The sequence below is a fragment of the Martes martes genome (genome assembly GCF_963455335.1).
Source record: "Martes martes genome assembly, chromosome: 1".
NCBI classification, from domain to species: Eukaryota; Metazoa; Chordata; class Mammalia; order Carnivora; family Mustelidae; genus Martes; species Martes martes.
In genome coordinates, this window is record NC_137888.1 from 208,676,190 (window position 1) to 208,693,727 (window position 17,538).

At 55.4% G+C, this 17,538-nt stretch overlaps 2 protein-coding genes across 3 annotated transcripts; one reads left to right on the forward strand and one right to left on the reverse strand.

Annotated features, from left to right (window-relative positions):
- Nucleotides 1-2,813: 2,813 nt before the first annotated feature.
- GET3 (guided entry of tail-anchored proteins factor 3, ATPase) lies at nt 2,814-8,208 on the reverse strand. The gene is made up of 7 exons (XM_080821148.1): nt 8,026-8,208; nt 7,046-7,193; nt 4,942-5,090; nt 4,707-4,857; nt 3,992-4,099; nt 3,706-3,903; nt 2,814-3,300 (listed from the first exon to the last, which is right to left on the reverse strand). Exons 1-7 carry the CDS (start codon nt 8,184-8,186, stop codon nt 3,169-3,171), a joined length of 1,047 nt encoding a protein of 348 aa, XP_080677274.1. The 5' UTR covers nt 8,187-8,208; the 3' UTR covers nt 2,814-3,168.
- Nucleotides 8,209-9,648: 1,440 nt separating this feature from the next.
- On the forward strand, nt 9,649-13,095 carry TRIR (telomerase RNA component interacting RNase; the record flags this gene model as incomplete). Of its 2 annotated transcripts, XM_080806452.1 has the most annotated exons (3): nt 9,649-10,078; nt 12,256-12,333; nt 12,664-13,095. In XM_080806452.1, the coding sequence occupies exons 1-3, from the start codon at nt 9,725-9,727 to the stop codon at nt 12,769-12,771; spliced, it is 540 nt and encodes a 179-aa protein (XP_080662578.1). In that variant the 5' UTR covers nt 9,649-9,724. The 2 variants fall into 2 exon arrangements, with proteins under 2 accessions (XP_080662578.1, XP_080662579.1); XM_080806453.1 differs by lacking the exon at nt 12,664-13,095 and having other exon boundaries at nt 9,677-10,055; nt 12,256-12,332.
- Between the last annotated feature and the right edge of the window lie 4,443 nt (nt 13,096-17,538).

Here is a 17,538-nt window from a genome sequence, read left to right on the forward strand (position 1 = left end):
TCCACCCTGAGGAGTTTGATGGATTCCTGCCTAAGGACCCGTCTCTCCTCAGGATCCTGTTCCCCCAGGCCTGGGCCCTTCTCACCTGGTGCAGGGTGCAGAGACAAACGGGGCCAGGGACAGAATGGGCGGGTGACTTCAGCGTTAGGTGGGGCTGAAGCCAGACCCTGGGGGGAGGGGGCTGGGGAGTGGGCGTGGGCAGCCCCTCCCTGGCCCGCCCGCCCCCTGGCTGCAGCCTCAGAAGTTTGTTTGGAGAAGTCCTGCCAGTTTGCTACCTGGGGCAGGGGGAGCAATCCACCCTGTCCTCCCTCGCTCCTCCCTGTCTCTGTCCTTGTTAGTCACTGGCCCGTCCAAGGGATCTTGGACCTAAGCTGGGGGAAGGGGCAGTGACTGTGTCCTTCCCAGCTCCAGAGACACACACACACTGCTGAGGGTGTGTCACTCCACAAGGATGCACATAGAAAGACACACCGTAGATGCAGACACAAATTGAGCTGCTTTTAACACAACCTCCCACAACTGCGGTAACGCAGAGGGCAGTCTACACTGTCACAAAGACTTATGTAGTCACACAATACACGGGTAGCTCTACCCACCCCAACATTTAAATATGGGCAGATGGACCCTAACCCATCAGGCTCTCGGCTCTCAGGTATCCATCTGTATGGGACTCCAGCCACTCAGGACCCGGGACCCCGCATTCCCTCATGATCACACCATGGAACAAAGACATGCAAGGTCACATAACCGCTAAGCACAGACCCCAGAATGCCTTCACGCACACAACCATACACGGGAGGACCATATATTTACTCCCGATCTCTCCTGCACAAACTCTGACCTGTGGTCACACACCAGATGCAGGCACACTTACCCTCAACACAGTGGCACATGGTCCTGGGGTCAGAGCAGGGTCCCACAACAGAGACCCCTCCCCTACAGTCCCACAGGCCCTTCTAACCAGATGGGCTCATGCCCACCCCCGCCATTCCCCCCACTGCTCCCTCACCGCAGTGTGCCAAGCACCCACACCCATACACACACCTCGGTGCCAGATACTCTCAGTACTACCATGAACACACAACCTTGTCCCCTAATTTGGTGTGGATGCAGGCAGATGCTCCCCCTTCACAGACACCCCTACAAAGGGAGATCCCCCCCGCTTGACACAATAGCCCCTTCCCCAACATCAAACTCATAACCCGGTGTGGAAGGTGCGGAGGCTCAGAGTTCCAACCCCGAGAGGGGCACCTTTGAAGCCCCTCGGGTTCCCTGTGTGCACTAGGAGGCCTGCTGCAGCCCCGCCCTGCAGCCCTGCCAGCCAGGACACCGTGTTCCCAGCCTGGCAGATGTCTGCCCTGCCCCGGGGTAATTAGGAACTGGCCCGGGCTGGCCACCCTCAGACCCAAATCTCCGCTGTCCAGCTGCCGGACAGCCCATAAAAGGGGGCAAGGGAGTGGCGCGGCTCAACTCAGGACCAGGGCAGGGCGTGGGCTTCCAGAGGATGGTCTCGGTTCATGACCAGGGGTCCCCACTTCCTAGGCCGCGTCCCTACACACACTACAGCTAGCCCCCACTCTGTGCTCAGCCGTCCTCCCCCAACTCACGCATGTCCCCACACACTTCTGATTGCTGGACCCCCGCTGGTCCTGGGGCAGGTTGCCCGGGCTGCCCGGGCTAGTTCACATGCAGAATAATTGTTACAGGGAAGAATAACAAACACTCCTTGGCGGCTCTGTGCCTGGTGGAGCCTGGCGCTGCTTACTTCACCTGAGTCCTTACAAGTGGACCTAAGAAACCGGTGCTTTTGTTATTCCGACTATCCAGGTAGGGAAACTGAGGCTCAGATGACACATGGCTTGAGGCACAGCTGGTTTTTGAACTCAGGCAGTTTGGCTCGGAGCCTGGGGTCTGTCACAGGTTGCACCACTGTATTTGTTTACAAGGGCCACCTGAACCTGTCCACGCCTGCCTGCACACACCCAGCGGAATGGTGGTGGTGGTGGGGGGGACACATCTAGACTCGGGGCTGGGTTCCCCTGACACGCACACCCTGGCACACCCGTGTGCAGCCTGAGCACCACTTCCTGACTCATGCATGTCCTCCGGCATCCTCTTTCTGTCCCCTCGAACCAGCTCTGGCTTGGAACTTGCAAATGCCCCAGTCTTGGGTCTCTCAAGTGGGGATGACACTGGCTGTCCAGGCAGTAGCAGGGGGAGGAGTGAAGGGGTAAGGGAGCCCACTAAATGCCTTCCGAGCTGGTGTGCTAAACCCTTCCAAGGTCTGGTCAATTTTACCATGATTCTGAATGGCCACACTTTATGTTTCCATTTTAGGGATAAAAGGACCAGAGTTCAAACTGCAGGAAGCATGGGGCCTATCCCCCAGTGAGGCTGCTCTCTAGGCAGACAGGACTTCAGGGGCCCACCTGACCTGAGTCCTCTTCCATCCTGCCTCCTAATTAGCCCCCTGTTGCAGCCCTGTGCTGGGAAGAGCTGATGCCATCCCATGGGAACAGGAATCGTGGGGCGGAGACTGTTAATCCTCAGTCTGGCAGGCCCAACCTCTGCCCAGGGCGCCCACTAATTCCTAAACCAAACAGCAGGCAGTGCTGGGCCCGCTGCCGGCCTAATCCGTTCCCCACCAGCCTAGGGCTGGCCAAGGGGCCTCCCAGTTCCCACGCTCTGAACCTCAAAGGAAGCAGGCAGATGCTCCCCTTCTACTACAGATTTTATAGGCCCAGCAGGGACACTGCTACCCACTGAGTTAGAAAAAGACACTCTCTTAAAGAAGATACACTCCTTCCAAAGTTACCATAATAAACATTCACCTCTATTAGATCTCTGGTGTGACTTGGTCCCTCTAGATGTGACATCTTTGTGCAGTGTACACCCTGTGCAACTGTACCTAAAGGTGCTGATCCCTAACCCCTCTACATCAACATCCACAGTGGTTTAAGATCATTTTATTGAGGGGCGAGAGGCAGGGAGAGGTGGGGGCAGCTATAGCCCCCTCAGCCCCACCAGGGGGAACAGACCTCCTCCCCGCCCCCCGCCCCCCAAGTGGCTCCCCCTATACTATGGGGGGGACTTTGTGCAAACTCTGCCCCCTGGGGTGGGGGATGGAGGGTGGGTGTGAAATGGTAGCGACTGGGGCTGGCAGCAGTGCTACTGGGCACTGGGGGGCTTGTAGGGCTCCAAGAGGAGGGCAGAGAAGGTGTTGACCTTGTCAGCCCCCCGCACCTCGTGGGGCAGCAGCGGCAGCTTCACAATGTGGAAGTCTTCATACAGGTCCTCCATCTGTGGCCAGGGCATAGGGCAGATGGTGGCGGTCAGGGGGTTGTAGGGCAGGGACAGAATGTGGGTCAATGGGAGGGTTTGGGTTGGGGGTTCCCAGGATCAGGGGAGAATGTGGGACAGGGGCTTCACATGCTGATAGGTGGGGGTGAGACCAGTAAGGTCAGAGATCACAGGCCTGGGCCTCCCCCACCCTGGGGTCAGAGGTACCAGGCCAGGCCAGCTATTGTCTTTGAGAGTCAGAATTAGGGTGAAAGCAGGAGGCTGGGGCAGAGGATTAGAAGACAGGACGGAGTAAAAGGTCAGAGAATACAGTAACTGATCCATAGGGCTCTGGTTGGGCTGGACCAGGCCCCAACTTCCAGGGTCAAAGGTGTGAGGGCTAGGCAGGCAGTGGGGCATGCACACCTGGTCCAGGTACTTGGCCTGAATCTTGTGGCGGGCCTCACACATCTTGCAGGGTTTCTCGGGGTCAGGGAAGACGAGCTGGTTGACGATGATGTTGTGGGTATCAATCTTGCATTTGGCCAGCTCCTGAATCAGCCGCTCCGTCTCGTACAGGGACAGGAACTCAGCAATGCACACGCAGATGAACGTTGTCTGCTCCTGCAGGCATGAGGAAGGACAGCAAAGGGCAAGTTCCGGCCCTGTCCCCATCCCAAGCCTCTCACCACCCGCCCATACCATGACTCACAGGGTCCTTGAACTGTTCGCTGACGGAGCGGATGACAGGCAGCGTCTCTTCCAGCTTGGAGGCCAGCTGGTCTGCATTCATGTCCCCTAGGCCCAGCATGTTGCACATCTGTGGGGGGTGGGGTGGGGCTCACAGCTTACCTGGGGTGCCTTACAGCATGCAGGTTGGGGACACAATAAATACCAGGGGGACAACCTCTGACACCTCCTGGGGTTAAAGGCCCTCAAGCAGACCGGGGTCAACTCAGCTCTGGCATTTCTGGGGGCTTGTGGCCAGAGGGCTTGACTTCCTGGAGCCTGTTTCCCCACAGGTAGACCTTTCCTCCAACAGTTGTGGTACTGAGGCACAAGTCCCTGTAGGGGGACCACACACCACCAAGGGAGAGGGTGGTGGTGTGCTGAAATGTGGGGGCATTGGGGTTGTCATGTTAAGAACAACCCATGTATGGCCTCCATTTGATAGGCGAGGAAGGGGAGGCCCAGAGCCACCTGACTCTGGAGGTGTCTCCAAGCTCTGCCTGGAGCACTCCATGGGTAGGGGCAAGATACAAATCCTATGGACTAGGCGGACAGTCTCCCTCCACCCCCATGGGAGAGAGCCATCCCAACCACAGGGAACTACGGACTGAGAGGGCGTGTGTGAGGAAGGCCTCTGCTACTGCTCGTCCGCACACTCTGACATGGGGGGTGCCCGGCAGCCCTGGGGCCCTGCCTGCCTGTGAGATGAAGGGGCTGATCTGGTTCTTGATCTGCATGAGACGGCCTAGGCCCCGCTCCACGATGGTGGGGAAGTTGAGCAGCCTCAGCGTGTGACCTGTGGGCGCCGTGTCAAACACCACTACGGAGAAGTTCATGCCCTTCACCAGCCTGCGGGGGAGACGAGGGTCAGGCCTGTCTGCCCCGTTCCACCCCAGCCCCAGGCAGCGCCCGCCCCTGCTGCCCGGGCCTGACCTCATGACCTCTGCGTAGCTCATGGCCTCGTCAATGCCGGGGAAGGCGCTCATGGCCTCCTGCATCATCTTCTTGCCCATGCTTAGCATGTTGTCCTCCTCGAAGAACTCGTCAGGCAGTTCAGCCACGCCAAGGCTGGGGTCAATCTCCTGAGAGCCGAGGGGTCAAGACTCAGGCTGCTGCCACTGTCAGGCCTTCTCACCCAGGCGGCAGGCAAGAGAGCCCACAAAGGGCCCCGAATGCCAACCTTCATCGGCTCATCGCTGGGGATACCCCTGAGGTGCCCTCCCCCTGGCCCCTCAGGTCCCGTGTGGACACCCAAATGGTCAAACCGTTTCACAAACAGATAGAAAATTGTAAACTGTGATCAGTGCCCCAGAGGGAAGTCAAAGCCCATGGCTGGGCCCTTGCATGGGCTGTTCCCCCAACTGGGGCCCTGACCTTGTGCAGATCATTTCTCTAACAAGAGCGTTCCCTGACCATCCCATCTAACAATGTCGCCCCAGCTGCCCCCACCCCTCCTCACATGGTTGATTCATCACATTTATCACCTTTATCAGCGGTCAGCACTGTGAAGACAGGGGTTTTTCTGTGTTTATTGCTGTGTCCCTGGCACCCAGAAGTGTCTGGCCCACAGCGGGCCCTCTACATGTATGTGGAAGCCATGAAGGGACAACTGTCCCCGGGGTGTCTGGTCTGCCCTGTACTCAGTGCCTCTCTCTTCATCCTCCTCCCATGTCAGCCCTTGGGGACTTCACATGTCCCATGGTGAAGCCCCCAACTCGCTGGCCTCAGGGGTCATTTCCCTGCAGGGAGCTTGCCACCCACCACCCCCAACAGTCACACCCTTAATGGGTTATTGCCAGTAACTGGGCCACCTCTAAGCTCCCACCCCTCACTCTCTGACCTGGGCCTCCTTGCCTCCTACCTATTTGGGCCTTCTTGTTCCCATTGTTCACTGTCATTGTGTCCCTTGTGGCCGGCACCCTTATCCAGCCTGGGCTCCACAGGGTGCCTACTTTGCCCTGTGGCTGGCAACATCCCCACTTTGATTATTCCTAGCTCTCTGGGATGGCTGCACCGAGGTGAACAGCTGGGGAACGCAGCTGAGAAACACTTCTCACATAGCTCCCCATTCCTGAACACAATCCCCAATAGGCACTCAAGCCAGACACACCCTCAGGAGTTTCTTTTTTCTCCTTAAACCCTACCCATCACCCCCTGCTCCATTCAGCCCCTGCTCTCTGCTAAGAGCAGTGCTGTGCCTGATTGGAAAAAGAAGCCACTGGCTGACAACACCCTTAACTCCCCACAGGAAAGGTCCTGGTGCCTCCCACCCTGCCCTGCCTCCATGTCCTGGGTCTGAGAGCTGAATGAAATTTACACCCACCAACCTGCCTGAGGACCGTTCTCTGCCAGCATCCTCGCTCCCTTCCGAAGCCTCACTTGTCCCTTCCTGTTGGAGCATTTGCATCAGCAAACACGCTCCAGCATCTCCTTTCTCCAGCCCCCCACTCAAAAAAAAAGCCTCCGTAACAACACCCACCCTCAGGTGCCTCCAGCAATGGCCCTGGTTTTCAGTTGCTATGATGGCGATCACTGTCTCCATTCCTCAGCTCACTCACTCTGGGCAGGCTTTTGCGCCCACTCCCAGAGTGGTCTCTCTAGATCTGATGTGCCTGCTGGAGCCCACTACTTCTTCCTCCCCTGAACACTTCTCCTAGCATTCTGCCCCCACCTGAGTTTCTCTGCATGGCAGCCATAGGGAAGCTTCCGAAAAATGAATTTGGCCATGACATTGGCCTACTTAAAATGAACAGCTTCCTATTAAACTTGGAATCAAACACAGCTGTTGGCAGTGGCCTGCAAGATTCATACCATGGAGCTGTGATTGACCTATGATATCTCCTTCCTTCCCTTCGTTCACTAAACTCTGGTCACGCCATCCTCCTTTCTGCTCTGCAAACATTCATCGCTTGTTGTCCTGTGGGTATGTTGAGGGATGATGGAGAACGTGCAGGACATGGTAGCTGATGGTGGGTGTTCACAGAGAGCGCCTGAAGGGCCTTTGCCAGAGTGGGGAGCTGAGCCCGGCTCCACTCACCATGGCGAAGAGGTTGTCATAGCCTTTAACCTTGGTAGGCACCTTGGAGAACTTCTGGTCAAATGCATCAGAGATGTTGTGGGCTGGGTCCGTGGAGATGATCAGAACACTCTCCCGCCCCTTGGACAGCTGGACTGCTAGGCTGCAGCTAGGCAAGGGAAAGGTCAAAAGGCAGGGAGTGAGGGGTCAGGCTCTGCTCCCTAGGCCTGCAAGGGGTTATAGAGGGCCCAGGAGCAGGGGATCTGGATTGACAGGGGCCTTGGGACAGAATATGGGTAATTGTGGAATCAAGACTTAACCCCTATATAGGGACCTTCTCAGATTTCACCTACTGACTCCTCTGGGTGTCTACAGTGATAAGGTTCAGCTGTCTGAGTTGGTCTGGCCTGATGCCCGCTGCTGCTTTGTTGGCACAGAGTGGCACGGTCCAGCTGTCCAGCCAGCCTGGCTTGACCCTGTACCCCATCCCTAAACGCTAAGCTAAAGGGTCCCTTGCATCGCCCGCTAAATTCAGGAGGGTTCAGGATAATTTGCCCCAGGGACCCCAACCCCCTCTGCCCAGCTGACAGGAATGGTCTAATCACGTGCCTCCCCTCCCGCCTACCACCCCTACCCCCACGTGGCCAAAAAATGTCAAGGTTCCCCCGACTAGGATAGTTTGCCCCTCCCCCTACTCCGAGCTCACTCTGGTACGGTGCAGCTGACTGGGACACCTAAGTGCTCTCGTGGCTCCCGTGCGCTGGGTTCAATGTGGGTCTGCCCTTGAGCCGCAACGGGGGCGGTCCAAATCAGAGGGTTCCAAGCCTGCATTCAGGCAGTATCTTCCATTTGCCCCAGGTAACTTCTGGGAGTACAATCTGGAAGACCCCGGTCCAGCCCCCTTGCTCGGCTTGGGGTGGAAAAGCCATTCCGGAGCCTCCTCCCCTTCGCCCGGTGGTACATCCCACCCGTCTTCCAGGCCCCCGCCGCAGCTTCCTTACCTGCAGGTGGTCTTGCCAACGCCACCCTTGCCCCCGACGAAGATCCACTTAAGGCTGCGCTGCTCGATGATGTTGCTAAGCGTGGGCTCCAGCGGCTCCACATCAGGCGCATCCTCGAACTCCTCTGCCTCAACCCCCCACCCGGCCACCCCTGCCGCCATCTTGGAACCGGCTCACGTGATCAAGCGGAGCGCACCATGAATAGAACCTACAGGGGAAGTTGCCTAGCACATACCCATCAAGTCCAGGAGCCTGAATTAATTTCCTCATGGCCTGACTTTTAGGAGGTAACAGGAGCTGTATTTCCAAAGTCTTTCTTTTCTAGGGTTAACTTTGTCGCCCTCTTGTCTAAGTTTTTTCAGAGACTCCCCCTGCCGAATTAACCTATTGGTACTTTTCAGACTACTCCCCTTCTCTGACTAGTTCCCAAGTCTCTCAGCTCTCCTTTCATTGGCTACATTTTTTCTCACTTTCACCAATCAGTCTTATGTCCCGGTAGCCGCCAACCTCTCCTTAGCAACCAGCCAAACACCCTGTCCATGCCCTTTCCATGAAGTTAGATCCGAGGTCCGCCCTGGCCTGACTCCATAGGTTCAACTTCATGTCGATCATTTGTCCTTATTCTCTAAATTGGGTCCCAACATTGCCTCAGGTCTGTCTCTTCTGCTATCCAATTGGCTGTGAGCCACCTGGCTCTTGACGCAAACCAATCACAGACAAACCGATTAGTTGGCCGAAGACAGGTCCCTGCACCGCAAGTGGGCTAGAGGGAGAGTAACTCTGGTTGTGGGCGAAGTCTATAGATCTTCGTCCAGGGCGCCCTGACCCCATGCCGGGCAGGCCAGGGCAGAGACCACACCTGCAACTGCGCTCCTCGTCGCCGAAGGGCCCCTATTCCCGGAAGCCTTCTCTCACTTTGCTCTCTGTTCGAGGGGAGATTCCAGCGAATTCTGTTTGAACCTCTGTCCTGGACAGGAATACCGCTGGGTCCCAGGCCTTTGGCGAACACTCTTAACCTTAGATAGACTGTAGTAAAAAAAAATGCCCGCGAGTTTTTTGGAGCACTTCAGCCCATAACATCCTTATTTTCAGGTGGGGACCCCACCTCCACAAAGCCAGCTGTACTCCCATTCCCAAATGAGAGCTCCGTTCCAGAGGCAGGTACCCAACCAAACCAGAGACATCCCCATTTCTGTTCGGGGTGGTGTGTGCTTAGCCTAGATATGCCCTCTAGACCGAGTTCGGGACTTCGGTTTCGAGGTGTCAGTTGAACACACACTCTCAGACGGGGTCCTTTCCCTCACAGAGATTAACCCTGGGGCCAGAAGGGAGATTATCTCTGGTGCAAGAAGGGAGCCCCGGAAAGGTAATGTGCTCCCAGTTTCAAGTGGGAACTTCACTCCGGAGAGCCAGCCACAGTCCCAGTCCCAGACAATGGTTCCCTTCCCGGGGACCCTGCGTTTAACGCCTGCCCAATTCTAGCTGGATTATAAAAATCCGCGTGGCTGGCTCGGCGGGCCCTTGGCGTCAGGTTTTACCCCCTTGTTCGCCCCGCCCCTTATACTCCGCCCCCGCTGCGGACGCTTGAGGCCCAGACCGCTTTTCCCGGCATGCATTGCCCGGGACAGGGCAAGTCGGGCGCCAAGCGCCGGGCTGGAGCCGCCTTCCCGGAGTCCTTTGCGAGGCACCTGGCGACAAAATGGCTGCCCGAGGGAGACGGGCGGAGCCTCCCGGCCGGGAGGCGCCGGGCCCCGCGGGCGGCGGCGGCGTCGGGAGCCGATGGGCTGAGTCGGGACCCGGGACGTCGCCCGAGAGCGGGGACGAGGAAGCGTCGGGCGCGGGTTCTAGCCCAGTGTCGGGCGGTGTGAACTTGTTCGCCAACGACGGCAGCTTCCTGGAGCTGTTCAAGCGGAAGATGGAGGAGGAGCAGCGGCAGCGGCAGGAGGAGCCGCCCCCGGGCCCGCCGCGACCCGACCAGCCTGCTGCCGCCGCTGCCGCCGCGGGCCCTGGGGATCTGAAGAGGAAGGGCGGCCCGGGCCCCACGCTCAGCTTCGTAAGGAGCCGCGGGGGTGGGGGCGGGCGCCAGGGCCTGCCTTGGCAGAGGGAATCGGGGCCCGAGAAAGGGTATCGGGATCCAGGTGCACCCTCCGGCCCCGGTGAGAGGGCCGTCCGGTCGCCCGCTGAGGATCCGGAACCTGGATTCTCGACGAGAGGTCTGGGGGCGGGGGTGGGGACCCCCCTGGGCCCGCGCGCCCGCCCGCGGGGACCGGGAGCCGGGGAATTGCATTCGGAACAGCGCTCCGGGGATGGGGAAATCAGGATTCCGGGATTCCTATTTCAGTGGCACTTAAACTTGGGTACTGGGACCATCTCCCACTATGGGGAAGAGGGGCAAATTCAAATCTGGAATCTGAGCTTTGTGGATTGGAGACTCAGAGCTTCCTGTGTGACCTTAGGAAATTTGCTCCATTTCCCTGAGTCTCATTCCTCCAGTGTCCATTTATTGAGCACCATACCTTATGCTGAGCATTGTGCTGGGTGTTGGATGTGCCGTGTTGACCATGACAAGATTGTTGCTTTCCTGGAGTGTCTGGGCTGGCCTACCCTCAATTTTCCCATTTGCAAATATGGTTACCATCGCATCTTGTGATGTGATGAGGGTTCTGTAAGGCCATCCCGGAGGTTAGTACTGGCTTTGTCTTATAGAAGGGGCTAAACCACCAGTAGTTTTTAGTTGGGAGTGAACACCGCCCCCTCCCAAACCCCTTCAGTTGGGCAGTCTGGAGAAATTTTTGGTTGTCAGAATTGGGGGAGGGGTGCTGTTGACATCTCTGGGTAAAGGCTAGAGATGCTGCTCAACGTCTTACAATGCACAGGATAGCCCCCCGCCCACAGAAATGATCCAGTTAAAAATGTCGCTAGTGTGAAGTCAAGAAACTCTAGGCTAAATAAATGGCAACTATATTGATGGTCAACTCTGAGCTTGCTTTGTTTCTGGTATTGAGATCGAATCCGTGAACGCGCCTGGCTGGCTCAGTAGAACATGCGACTCTTGATCTCAGGGTCTAGAGTTCAAGCCTCATGTTGGGTGTACAGCCTGTTTAAAAAAAAAAAAAAGACACACTTAAAAATTTAACAACCAAAAGAAAGAAAAAGAAGAAAAAAGAAAGAAAGAAAAGGGGGGGGGAGGTAGCTAATTCACAGCCCAGATATTAATTTTTTCAGAGGTCAAGTCCCTGTGGTGTGGAGAAAAGTGTTGACTTGAGAGTAACAGGCTGGAGGTCAGGTCTTAGCGCTAACAGTGTGATTTTGGGCAAGTGATCTAACTTCTCCATTTTCTTCATTGTTAAAAGTGAGTAGGGATAGTCCCAGCAGCACAGGTTACTTGATGCCTGGCGGAGGGGTAGAGATGGGATGAAGCCTGTGAAGCCTGTTGCTGCCTGTGACACAGAGTGCTCAGTTGGTTGGAGAAGGAGGACTAGGATGAGGTCTGGAGTGAGACTTATGTTGGCAGAAGAGAGTGTGTCAGGACCTAGGTTCTTGGCTTGGTGTAAGAACCAGAGGTGGAGGCTGAGTGACTCTTTGTGAGTGGGAGTAGCAGTAGTTGTCACTGATTTTTTCTTTTCTTCACCAAGGGGCACCCTTAAAGAGGCCAGGTTTGGTGCCGGGGAGACAGTGTCATTTGGTAGGTAAGGATACTGCTCTGTGGCTTGGACCCATCTGATCCTGAATCCAGTTCCGTTGTTTGCTGCCAACCAGGGTAGGCCCTCTTCTTTCTCAAAGGTGTTCCCGCATCTACAAAATGGGGATGGTTGTAACCTTCCTCTTAGGGCAGCTGTGAAAGTGAAGGATGATACATCGAAAGTACTTGGCACAGAGCTTAGCATACAGTGAGTGCTCAGTAAAGGGAACTGTTGTTGCCTGTGTGGTCCCTGCTAGGGGAGGGGGAGGGTTCGGCCTGGAGAGAGAGGACAGCCTGTGGGGGTTCTTCTTGCTTTTGGGGAGGGCAGCCCAGGGGCCCACGACTGCCAAGGCATCATGGGCCCAGGGCAGGCGCTAAGCATCGCGTGTGCTCCTCTCTGATTGCTGCGCAGGTTGGCCGGCTGGCGGAGCTGGGCGCGGCGTCGGGACGGGCCACCGGGCCGGGCTAGGAAGGTGTAGTGGGCCTCAGCGCCGCCAAGGGCGGGCCCGGCTCCTGTAACCGTTGCAGTCTTCTGTCCCTTCACCCAGGTGGGCAAGCGCAGAGGCGGGAACAAACTAGCCCTCAAGACGGGAATAGTAGCCAAGAAGCAGAAGACGGAGGATGAGGTGAGCAGGCTGGCTGTGGGGGGCCACCCGCGGTGCCTTTCCCTTCCAGCCTTAGTGCCTGGCGGCTGAGCCCTTTCCCCCTCTGTCCAACCCCCCCGGGCCTTGGATGCAGGGGCTGGGTGGGGGAGGAGGCTTTCAACAGGATTCCCAGATAAACTGAGTCTGCATATCTTTACCTCAAACCCAGGACCTTAAGGGTGATGCAGGGTGGGTGTGGGTGTGTGGCGGGCGGGGGGGGGGGGTCAGCTGTCTCAGGACAGTCCTGACCCCAGTTCCTGGCCGCCTCGGTATCCTCTTGCAACCCCTATATGCCCCCCTCCCCACCCACAGGTATTAACAAGTAAAGGTGATGCATGGGCCAAGTACATGGCAGAGGTGAAAAAGTACAAAGCCCATCAGTGTGGCGATGATGATAAAACTCGGCCCCTGGTGAAATGACCCCCTTCCCCTGCCTGCCTACGGCCTGGGACTCTCTGCGATGTACATAACTATTTAATGCAGCGGCAGCGGCGGCAGCCTTTCCCCGCAAGGACTTCTACACAGAAGGAAATCGAGATGCTTCCCGCAGCCGCGGATGATTCTCCAGGACTCTTTTTTACCTTGAGCACTTGCCTCCTGAGACTTATAGAACAGTGGTTTACTGTCCCCTCTCCTCCCACCTCCTCGCTGTCTCTGGCTCTTTCTGTCTTCCTCACCCCAACCCCACCCCACCCCTCCTTAGCCATCACTTCTGGGAAGTAAAGAACTTGACTTAGTGCCGGAGCTGTGTGCTTGGTTTGCCTTCTTTGTTCTCCACCCTCAGCACTCCCTCCTCCCATTGCCCAGTTCTACACCTGGTCCTGGGTCTGGCTTGGTGAGGGATTTATTTGGGAGTGTGAGGCAGACAGGGGTGCATCCCCTCCTGTTGGTGATGGGACTCTCCTCAGGACCCATTTCCCCCTACCCCTGAAAGCCGCAGTGTTGCTGCTCATGCTCAGTGCCCCATCACGGCCCCATTTGGCTGGGCCAGAACTGTCCGTTTCTTCATTCAGCTGACATGAATGCCTACTGTGTGCCTGTGCTGTTCTGGACCTTGGGGCCATAAGAGTGAAAAGAACAGACCATGTATACTCCCTGCCCTCCTGGAAGGAAACGAACAAAAAGGGGAAGCCATTTTGGGAGGTGACTGGGAAGAAATACAGGGTAGAGGCTAGGGGAAATTTGTCTATTTCCCTTGACATCTGATCTGAGTCCTTAGGGAGGTGAGGAAGCAGGTGGAGGGAACAGCCAGTGTAAAAACAGGTGGGAGAATGTGTGGCCTTTGTGGGGAGCTTCAAGGTGGCCCACATAACTGGACCTAAGAATGAGGATAGGGTGTGGATTATATACACAGCCTTGTCTGTTAGGGTCAGGATTTGGGACTTCATTCTTGGTAAGAGAAAGTCTTCCTTTGGGGGACAGTACGAGCTAAGGAGCAATAGGTTACGTGTTGTCTGTCTTAACAGGCACTCTCTGGCTGCTGGGGTAGAACTTGGAGATGAGGCTGGGCCATGATTGCGGGAGGGGAGGTGGTGGTGTATTGGTGGTTGAGGTGAGGAGGGCTGGGATCTGGATTTGGTGGGGTTGCTCTTGCAGCCCCTCCAGTGAGGCTCGGTTGACCCCACCCTTGTATATATATGATCAGAAGGAGCACAAACACCACCTTGCAGAACATGATTATTGACATGTCAGGGGACGGGGTGTCCTAAGGGAAGCCTGACTTCCCTAGTGCCCCTTTAGTGTTCCTTATACTTCTGGGCCTTCCTGGAAACTGCCTAGCTGCCTATTCCCCCACTGAGCCCACAAATGTTTTAAGAGGTCCTTGCCTCCCAAACCTCCCTTCTCAAACCTTCTAGACCTGGAGCCACATGTGGGTCCCCCAGCCATGGGCTCACCTCCCAGACCTTCCCATGCAGGAATGCCGAGCAGCTTGCCACCCCTGCCCATCCCAGATTCAGGCTCCCATCCCCATCCATCAGGAGGATCATGATGGCCACCTGGTACCTGAGACCCGTGTAGGCAGAGGTAGTATGGTACCCACCTGGCCTCAGACTGCCAGCTCCGGCCTATGGGAAATTGGGTGGGGCATTCCAAATACTAAGCACCAAAACAGGTGAAACTCCTTGTTCCAGTGGGACTAACATTCTAGTTGAGGAAACAAACTAGAACACAGAACACATCAAACGGTTATACATTCTATGGGGGGGGAGAGGTATGAAAGGGGAACCAAGATCAATGGGAGAGATGGCAATTTTAAGTTGGTCAGGGATGGCCTTGTTAAGAAGGTAACGCTTCTCCTAATTCTGAAGGCATTAAAGATGATCCTTGGAGGTATTCAGGGCCAAAGGAACAGGTACAAAGACCCTGAGCTGAAAGATGGCCTGGCTTGTTAAAGAGAAAAGCACAAGCAGGCTTTGGAACAGGAGACCTGCCCCTCTCATTCCTGGCTAATACACTTAGGCTTGTCTGATTTAATATTTTCCACATTGGCTCAAAGGTCTCTCCCTCCCACTTTGGGGTTGGTGAACTGGCCCAGATGTAACTTTAGCCTTGGGGATGTAGTGTTGGGGGAGGGGACATAGGCAGCCAATGCGCCACCCTTACCTCCTTCCTCAAAGGCACCAGCAGCCGCTGGATCTTTAAAAAGAAACACAAGTGGGAGAAGTAGGTCGCCCCTGCAGCAGCTCAGCCTCTTTTCTGGAGTGTCAGGAGGCAGGAGGAGCTGATGGAGTCCCAGCATCACCCTTCACTACATTCACCCGTCCTGACCTGGGGAAAGTCTGAAGGGGAGGACAATCGAATTCAGGGTTTGGTGAGTCACACAGCTGCAGCTTCAAACTATTCTGGTGCCTGTTAGTTGCGTGATCTTGGGTAAGTAACAGCCTTTCTGTGTTTTAAGTTCTTCATGTCTAAAACAGGGGTAAGGGTGCCTCGGTGGCTCATTCGGTTAAGTGTCTGTCTTCAGCTCAGGTCACCATCCCAGGGTCCTGGGATAGAGCCCCACATCAGGCTCCATGCTCAGCAGGGAGTCTGCTTCTCCCTCTCCCTTTGTGTGCTCTCTCTCTCTCACCTTCTTAAATAAATAAATAATAGGGGTAGAATACGGAAGCATCTCTACAGTCAAGTTCTAAAATAACGGCAATATTGAAAGTCAACATTAACTCTGACATTATTTAAAACAGCTGTCATTGTTTCTCCGAGTGAAGCAGTTGGCTTGGGTTGGGGGACCTGTTTGAGAAATGGTGACCTTTAAACGCGGGTGCCCTGTGAAGAGATGCTCGGACAGGGAGGCTGTTGTAAACGGAGAGGACTTTGTCTCCCATCTCAGATTCACGGTTGGGCACCGGCTCCCTGATTTTCTTTTTTGTACCGAGCGCTTCTAGTTTGGAATAAGTTTGCTGTGTACAGGGCTGTTATGATAGGCAGTAAAGTAGGTGCTTAAGAAATAGGGATATGAAGTGCCTGGCTGTCTCAGTCGGTAGAGCACGTAACTCTTGATTTTAGGGCCGTGAGTTTAAGCCTCACACTGGGCATGGAGCCTACTTAAAAAACAAAAGTAAAGAAATGGGGGAAAAGCCTGGAATCGGAACTTAAATCCACTAGCTGGGAGTAGGAAGAAAGACTTCTGTGATTATACGAGGGCTAGTGTCGTGGACCACAAAGACAGCAAGGGTCACTTTATTCTGCCTCTCTTCGCTCCTGAGGCTTGCGCAGGACCACTGGAAACTTGACACATAAACAGGAGAGGGTGAGCATTAAATTCTCTCGCGCATCTCCAGCCCTCTTCCCATCTGACCCTTATCTGGGGCAACTCCCAACACTGAGCAGAAAACTCCATTAGCACCCCCTCCCGAAACTTCCAGTCCCAGTCCCTCAATATCACTCTTCCTTCAGCTCACCGCCCACCTTCAGCTGGGGTGGGGGGAGGGGGGGGCGTTTCTCAGAACCACAAGGTTTTGAGCCATAGCCAGAATCCGTAGGCGCGGTGACGCGGGCGCACGGTGAGACGGGATTTGTAGTTCCAGCGCCTCAGGGTGTGCGCGGGAAGGCCATTGCGCATGCGTGAGCGGCCGCTTTCTGCACGTGTCTCTCCACCGGGTTTCGGTTTTAATAAGTAAAACCCGATTACTCCTTTAGTAAGTCTCCGATTGGCGTTAGGCGCCAGCCGGCCCTTCCCAAGTCTGGAAGGCCCCAGTACTGGCTGGCAGGAGAGGAATTAGGTACCTTTCTTCCATAAATGAACAGAGGGGCACTGACTTTGGCTAAGGGAAGTTGGCTGAGAAACCAGTCCCCTTCCTTCAGGCTGGACCAAAAACTGACCTGCCACTCCTGGAGCCAAAAAGTTCCTCAAGGCAGGGCTGGGTTGTCCTTGGAGATTAGAGGCCTAGTTGATTAAATTCAGTAAATATTGGCTTAGGGTGTGGCTGAATACAATGAAAGGATGGCCTTGAGACTCTCAGGGTAAAAGCCAAGTTTCAAAGAACAGTTTGCAGCTGGCCTGGTAATGCTTAACTTGGTGATCGCTAACCCAGCAAACTAGTCTTAAACCCATTTGACTAGCCGGGAAACTAAGACTCCCGAGTGGCCCTAGGTTGCCTGTTTTTTTTTTTTTTTTTTTGGTTGCCTATCTGTTTATCAGCCTGGCCAGGAGATGGGGAAACCGAGGGCCCAGGGTCTCTAGCTTCTCCCTCGTCTGCTGCTCCACTCTTAAAAGAGGCGCCCTGCTTTGTTCTTAGATGGCGCAAGGATTTCGAAGATGTCTTTCATGATGACCCTGCCCTTGCCTAAATTTCCTGGTCTGTTTCAGCTCATTCAGCTTCAGGTAGGGAAAGGTAATAGGCCTTTCATTTCAGCGTTGATTCATTTCGTTTAGAATTTTATATCCTTGTGGGTTTTTCTCATATCCTTGTAAAAAGTATCAAACTACTGGAAAATAAATAACACAAAATGTGGCAGAGGCTTCTGCAGGAAGGCAGCCTATCTTAGGCACTCCCTTTGTGTGGCTTAGTCCTTCCTTTGTGTCTGGGGTCTAATATTCACGCTAGGCTCAGGAATTCCCTCCGATCTTTCCTTGAGAACACCTGTGCTCTTCTCAGGAACCTTCCGGATGCGCGGGGAAAGGCCCAGTTCTGTTCGTAGAGAAGGGGGTGAAAGGCACAACTGGTTGTGGCCGAGAGGTTCACGGGC

Coding starts and splice junctions, on each gene's coding strand:
- GET3 (XM_080821148.1), bottom strand. CDS start 8,186: ATGGCGGCAGGGGTGGCCGGGTGGGGGGTTGAGGCAGAGGAGTTCGAG. Junction 7,194..8,025: donor GTTGGCAAGACCACCTGCAG/GTAAGGAAGCTG, acceptor TCCCTTGCCTAG/CTGCAGCCTAGCAGTCCAGC. Junction 4,858..4,941: donor AGCTACGCAGAGGTCATGAG/GTCAGGCCCGGG, acceptor TCTCCCCCGCAG/GCTGGTGAAGGGCATGAACT.